This window comes from Gossypium arboreum, chromosome 5 (assembly GCF_025698485.1).
Source record: "Gossypium arboreum isolate Shixiya-1 chromosome 5, ASM2569848v2, whole genome shotgun sequence".
In the NCBI taxonomy this organism is placed as follows: Eukaryota; Viridiplantae; Streptophyta; class Magnoliopsida; order Malvales; family Malvaceae; genus Gossypium; species Gossypium arboreum.
Window position 1 is genome coordinate 89846311 of NC_069074.1, and position 7760 is coordinate 89854070.

Sequence of the window (7760 nt, forward strand, 5' to 3'; positions counted from 1 at the left end):
ATTCTATACATCATATATAAATTTATTACCGATAGTAAACTATATAAGCATTAGTATATATTTCATTCAAAACCTATCGATATAAATTTTTAGGATTTAAACCTAAGATGCATTACAATCTCTATGTAAAGTCTTTTATTTTATTACGTAGTTACTTTTTTCTTACGTAGTAACAGTTATTTAACATACATATCATATTGTTTATTGTACGCAAAAACTGAGCATATTCATTGGTATTGCTCCAAATTAGGAAGTCGTGCAACGGGTGTAGCAACAATTGATTCCTTTTTCTTCAAAAAAACCCCAAATTTATCTTCTAAACTAGGCTTAGTCCCCTCTGACAATCCCCATTCAAAAGAGTGCACCAAAGAGCCCAAGAGCAGTGCCATCATCTTCTCTGCCAGAGAAACCCCAACACACATCCTTCTCCCTGAACCAAATGGAAAAAACCCGAAATTGTTGCCTCGATAGTTAATGTCGGTTTCCAAGAATCTCTCGGGCTGAAACCGAAGAGGATCGTCCCACAACTCGGGGTCCCTTTGAATGACCCATGCATTAATGAAAACCGAGCAACCTTTAGGGACAGTAAATCCACCAATAACAGTGGTCTCACTGGGCACATGAGGAATTAGCAATGGAGCAACCGGGTGAAGACGAAGTGTCTCCTTTATGACAGCATCCAAGTAGACAAGTTGAGGTATATGAGAGTCTTCCAAAGTGTTCTGGTTTCCGATCACCGTATCTAATTCCTTTACGACTTTCGTCATTTTATCTCGATGGCGTAACAGTTCGGTCATTGCCCACTCTACGGTAGTGGGTATTGTATCCGTACCGGCGACCATCAAATCCTACAAGATATAGAGATCAATATTGTAAAATGGAAAATATCAACACTTATGTGGATGTTATTATGTTAAAGTTATTTACCAGAAGCAAAGCTTTCACTTCGTTGATGGATAAAGAGTCTTTATCATCTCCTCGCCAGTGCAGCTCCAACAATTGCTGCATAAAATCCTTGCTAATTTTCTCCTTTTCTTTTCCATCATCTCTAATGTTTCTTCGGTTCTTTATCATTGATTCAAAAACCCCATAAAACCACGACAATTGCTCCTTCGCTTTGGATTCAATTCCTTGTAAATCAAATGGGGCCAGAATTGGGAAAAAATCGGAAACATTCGGTGTTGCAAATGTCATTATAATTTCATCCAATCGTTTCCTGAACTCAATCAAATCTTGCGATGGATCATCACCCCATAGCGTGCACATCATCACTCGTAGAGCGGTTGCTGATAGTTGTTTATATATGTTAACTGAGGAACCAACTTTTCCGTGAATCTCCTTTACCATTCGTCGAACCTCTCGTTGACGAAGCACGTAGCAAGCATCCAAGCTTTGTTTGCTCATGATTTCGCAAATAACAAGCTTACGCAGCTGGTTGCATCTAGGACCGTTGGGTCTCCATAAGATGTTGAGTCCACCAAATGTGCCGGCGATACCGGCTGCTGGAACGTCACGGTTAGCGAAGATGCATCCTGAACTTTGAGGACCTCGTTGGCAAGTGAAGGCGAGTTTATGACTATTGTCAACACGCTCCCCATTCGAAGTTTGAAGATGGGACCATAGATCCGAGACAGGTCTGAAAAGTAACGGTGTAGTTCGGGTTTAATGAAGGGAAGGTTTCCTATTATAGGCAAGCCTAAAGGACCAGGTGGTAGAGGTGGGTTTATTTTGGTGAATTTCATACCCCACCGCCACCATGCACAGCAGAAAATTACTAGTGCCCCAGCCATAAGAGGAGCGAATTCAGGGGCATGACCAGCCTTCCCAAGCAAGAACTGCGTGCTTGTTGTATAAGTTGGTCATATTTGTTTTCAATGATCGAATGCAGAAGAAATGGAGTTATATAGATAGAGCAACTGAATGTATGGCTAGGAATGAAGTATACATTTTAACTCGACGTATTTTAGTTTCTAACCTCATACCAAATCCCATTGGACTGAATTTTATAATTTCTAAATTCATATAGTAAAACTATCTGATATATTAGGAAAAATTAAACATTGAGTATAGTTATTTTATTTAATAATAGTAACTCCTTTTTTTTGAAAATTTATTATTTTATAATTTTAATCAAACTTTATTACTAAAAAATACCGAAAATATTTTATATTTATCAAAGTAGGCCAATTTTAGAATAATTAGGAAATAACCAGATTTAAGGATTTAGAAACGTTTTCAGGTGAAATGAAAAAAAAAAAAGGCTTTAAACTAGAAAGGAACACCCTTATAGCACCAAATGGAAAAAAAAAATTATTGGATTAAAGAATCATAATCAGGAATAAAAAGAACCCATAGATGAAGGGGGTCTAGTATAGATGCACAAAAACAAGAAAATTTAAAATCAGTTCTCTCAAACCAATAAAAGATGAAGAAGATTATAATAAATCAGACAAAAAAAATAAACGCGAAGAAAAAGCAGTACAAGAGCAACATGGAAGTAGAGCTTGATATCTTCCTTAAAAAGGTATTTGTGTTTTCAATTGAGCTTGTTTATGTTAATATTTTTTTTGTTAATAATTATTTATTTGTAACAATAATTAGTACGTTAAAAATTTTGATGTTATTTTTATTTTTCAATGAGTGTGCATAAAATTAAATATTTTAAAAAAATAAACAAGCAATCGACAACAACAAATTTACATCACCAACTAAGAGCAAAGTAAAAAAAAATTTAAGGAGTCAAAATTAAATTATAATTTTTACGATAGTAAAAATATAATTTCATTATTTTAATAGCTTATATCTTTATAATTTTTAAATAATTAAATTAATTTTTATTATTTTTAAGAAATAAAATATAAATTTATTTTTATTAATTTAAAATTTTAAAATGCGTAAATAAAAAATTTATTTTTTATAGTCAAGGGTCTACAGCTTCCTAAATACACTCCCCTCCCTCGCCAACTACTCAACATTAGAAACACAGTCAAGATCCTAGTCAATTTAATTTAATGCATTCCAGTCAATTATTTTATTCAAAATATCCACATTCATAAAGTAACTCTATGTCCATTTGTCAGCACTTCTTTAATAATTTCGATAATTTTAATTTCTATTAATTTTATGGTCTTATATTTCTAAAATTTAAAATTTTAATTCATCAAGTTTTGATATTTTTAACATATGATATGATAAGCGTGTTATTTTATACGTAATATTATGTCAGTTTATTGTTTCTACATATTACTCACTTAATATTTTGATAATGAATTAACCCATTTAACGTCAATATTGAAATTCTAAAATTTAAAAAGTATAAAGACATAAAATGATCCAGTTAGAAAATATTAATTAAATTTATAATTATGCACATAATATTGTACTTATAACTGAATTTAACCAAAACTTATAATAAAATAATTTTTAATTATGTTAAATAAAATTATTAGTATTCTTGATAAATCATTCATGATTTTTAATTTTATCTTAATTATAAGATGTTATACAATTATTTATTGATGAGGAATAAAATTCATTTACTAATAACACATCAAAATATTAATTTATAAATTATTAATACAAATTAAATTGAATAATTAAATCAATTCAATCTAAACAAATATAAAAGAAAAGTCATATAAATTAATACACGGGATAAAATGTCAAAATTTCAAGGGTTGAACCAAATCCTCGAAGCATTCAAATATTTTAAGCTAATTTGGTACTATCAAAATGAAATTTCATTGATGAAAAATGACAAGCCATTCTCACCAAAACTTTCAAGGGCTAATTTTTCTTTTGGTTACCTACATGATTGGGTGTGTATAAAAGACAAAATGTTTGGCATGAATAACATTATAAAAGTCTAATGTTGTTATCTCCAAGATTCTAACCGATAAAGAGGAGGATAATACGCTTCAATACACTTGAGCCTACGTCTTCCTACATTGACAATAATGCCCATACTAATCGAGTTAAGACTCAACCGATATGATAAGCTTTTAGTTATATTTGGTATTTTAACAAAAAGAGAAAAAATGATTGAACTCAAAATATATAAATATCAAGGTATTAGTTTTGTGAGAAATTTCCTCAAATTCCAAAACGTTTAATTAAGATCGTTAAAGTGACACATATTTATATATTGACCCTTATATGTAATTTCTCTAACCCGTCTTAGATGTTTAGCCTAAATTTGAAATATTATATTGGCCGTTGAAATGGCCTAACAAAACTATCGGAGTTTAAAAACAGTTGTTTAAATCATTTACTTTAATTTAAGGGTATGTTTTAATAAAAATGATATCTAATCATATTTTTAATAAAAATCATATTTCAACATCTTCTAATTAAATTAAATGTCATGCATGCTATATAAATCCTAAAACCTAAGTCTCATGCCACAGTTCAAAAATAAAACAATACAGTATTTGAATAACGGAAATTTCAGACAATAAATCTAAAATACTCTCATAAAAAAAATCAACTTGAGTCAAGACCTTCCAGATGTCGTGTCCACATCCTAACTTAATGGGTTATCTATAAAGATGAAAACTAAAGAGGGGGTGAACTTATAAAGCTCAGTGTGAGTCCTATCACAAGTAAATCAATGCAAACAGTAGTTGACTCATACAACATAGCAATTCTTTGAACAATCACACTCAGATAGTGATTCAAAGCATCAATTCTTTAGATCAACACATCAATATCATAATATTTCACAATTCACAATTTATGAATGCTCATGCTCATAAATGGCGGTGCAGTTTCAATTTATTAGAATAGATCCTATCCAACTCCACTACACACCACAAATAAGAGTTCCCCAGAACTCCTCTACTTTTACACCATGTTGTAGATAAACCACAGACCGTTACAGATGAACTGCTAACGATAAAAATATTGGTGGATGAACCATCCATCGTTGCAGATGAAAGCTGCTAGTACGTTGTGGATGAACCATTAAAATACGTTATGGACGAACCACTAATCGTTGCAAATAAACTATCGATTGAAATACGTTGTGGATGAATCACTAGTCATTACAGATAAACTACTGACTAGAATACATTGTGGATGAACCACTAGTCGTTCAAGATAAACTGCCGACTCTCCTTCCGTTCATATCGTCCCACCCCATACAATACAACATGACATGCTTATAACAGATCAAATACGGTAGCAATAACATACTTATAATTAACCAAAGCTTATAATTATTTAATATTTAATTATGTTAAATAAAATTATTAATATTTTTTTATAAATCATTCACGATTTTTTAATTTTTTTTAATAATGCAATGATGAATTCAATTTAAAAAGTCCAAATGTTGGCATGAATAACACTACATCAATCTACTTTTCAGGAAAAACGTGTTACAAAAGCACACTTTTCTATGCCCAAAAATCTGATCAACTTAATGCATACTAGTCAATTATTTTATTCAAAATATCTATATCAAAAATTACGGCATGTCTATTAATTAATAATTCTTTATTAATTTCAACACTATTAAAAATGATAGCCTTATAGTTATATTTGGTAAGAGAAATGATTGAACCCAATATATATATATTTTCTAAAAATAATTTAAAATATAAAAATTCAAATTTCAGTATTATTTAAATTAAATTGGATGGATTGGATTAAGAATCTTTTGAGGTATTCGATCTAGTGAAAGGTAAAAACACTAGTTAATTTGTAAATTGGTATAGACTGATTGAACCTAACTAATTGAATTGGCAATTGAATCGTTATTATAATGATATAATTTTTAATTTTTATTTTTTAATAATTTATTTGCTTTGAATCGATCGAATTGGGAACCAATTGGTCAGATCAATTCGAAATCGACTCAACTGTTCGTTCAAAATCTTTTTAACTCGGTTCAACCAATACATTTTAATTTGCGAATTAATTAAATTTTAAATAATTTTTATATTATTTTTATTTTTCACCCAAGTAATGAACGTGCATAAAATTAAATATTTAAAGATTACCAACTAATAACATTAAAAACACAGTAGTAACCAGATAACTTTAATATATATATATATATAAAAACATGGAATGGCTTTATAAAAATATTAATTTAATGCATTCCAGTCAATTATTTTATTCAAAATATCCAGATTCATAAAGTAATTGTATGTCCATTTGCTCCTAAACCATTCAACACTTCTTTATTAATTTCAATAATTTAAATTCTATTATTTTTAAGATATTATGTAGCAAACATATTATTAGATATATGAGGTTAACTTTTGCTATTAATTTTTATGCTTTTAAATTTTAAAATTTTAGTTCTTACAAAAGAATAACTATTAAATTCATTAAATTTCGATATTTCCAACATATGACACGATAAGCGTGTTATTTTATGTGTAATATTATCTTAGTTTTTTTTTCACATATAACTCACTTAAAATCTTGATAATGGATTAACTCATTTGTGTTAAGACTAAATTTTAAAATTTAAAAAGTATAAGGACATAAAATAATCTAATTGGAGAATATTGATTAAATCTACAATTATACACATAGTATAGTACTAGTAATTGAATTTAACCAAAACTTATAATTAATTAATATTTAATTATGTTAAATAAAAAAATGGTAGAAAGGATCAACACAAAGCGATTATAATCTTAAAAGTACTATCAGCTTAGAGAAAAAGTACTCGCTCAATTATCAATATATTCCTTACTGAATTTGGAGGCTCCCAAAACAATTATACGTTACAGAATCCACTTGAAGCTATTTTGGCCATATGACCAGCAACCCTATTTTGAGATCTCGAAACGTGACGAAATCTTACTTTCCAGTCCCGCTTGAGCAAATAATGTATTAAGCGTAATTCTCCCAATTTGCTATTGGCTATTCCACCAGCTAAAATTAATTCTACCAAAAGTGCGTTGTTGCATTCCAGCTCATGCTTTATGTATCTGTTCTCCCATGCTATTTGAAGGCCTTGTAGCACAGCTCTTGCTTCAACCATAAAAATGGTGTCCCTATCCATAATGAAAAGCCACAGAACCAATTTGCATTAGCATCTCTAAACACTTACCCAATAGAAGCTCCTGATCTATATGAAGGCAATGCTCCATCTATGTTGAGCTTAATCAATCCCCTCTCCAATAGCGACCAATGCATTGTAGTGACTGTTGGATTGGCATGTATCAGACTGAAAAACATTAGATCATAGCTCCTTGCCTAAAGAAATCTTGTATCAACTATATTCTGTACACAGTTATGGCCTTTAGGGAAAAAAACATAACAAATACGACTTTTTCATAACAGCAAAAAAAAAAAAAAAAAAGAAGAGTATGCCAATCAATATTCCCAACATCATTCTGCATATCCCACAGCAACCAATCCTTAAGATTCATCAAAAAGAAAGTCATTTGAGCATGTTATACTATTATTAGTATCAATTTAAAAATCATTTATTATTTATGATTTTTAATTTATCTTAATGATGAGATGTTATATTATTTTTATTGATTATGAATAAGATTTATATATCAACAACGCATCAAATTTTGTTCCATAAATTATTAATATAAATGAAATACTAAATTGAATCAACTCAATCTAAACAAATATGAAAGAAAACTCATATATTAATACATGGCGGGACAAATCTCAAAATTCCATGGGTTGAACCAAATCCTCGTACCGTTCAAATACTTTGAACTAATTTGTTAAAAATGAAATTTCTTTTTGGTACTCACATGATTGGGTGTGCATAGACTATT

General features: G+C 29.7%; 1 protein-coding gene across 1 annotated transcript; it reads right to left on the reverse strand.

Annotated features, from left to right (window-relative positions):
* Positions 1–227: 227 nt before the first annotated feature.
* LOC108451109 (carnosic acid synthase-like) lies at positions 228–7155 on the reverse strand. The gene is made up of 5 exons (XM_017748842.1): positions 7070–7155; positions 6821–7013; positions 1750–1835; positions 928–1636; positions 228–848 (listed from the first exon to the last, which is right to left on the reverse strand). Exons 1-5 carry the CDS (start codon positions 7153–7155, stop codon positions 228–230), a joined length of 1695 nt encoding a protein of 564 aa, XP_017604331.1.
* Positions 7156–7760: the final 605 nt, after the last annotated feature.

Bases quoted from the DNA above. Each gene is read 5' to 3' on its own strand.
- LOC108451109 (XM_017748842.1), bottom strand. From the start codon at position 7,155: ATGCATTGGTCGCTATTGGAGAGGGGATTGATTAAGCTCAACATAGAT. The intron at 1,637-1,749 runs GTGGGGTATGAA...GTTACTTTTCAG, and splicing joins TTCTGCTGTGCATGGTGGCG to ACCTGTCTCGGATCTATGGT. The intron at 849-927 runs GTAAATAACTTT...TATATCTTGTAG, and splicing joins AAGTGAAAGCTTTGCTTCTG to GATTTGATGGTCGCCGGTAC.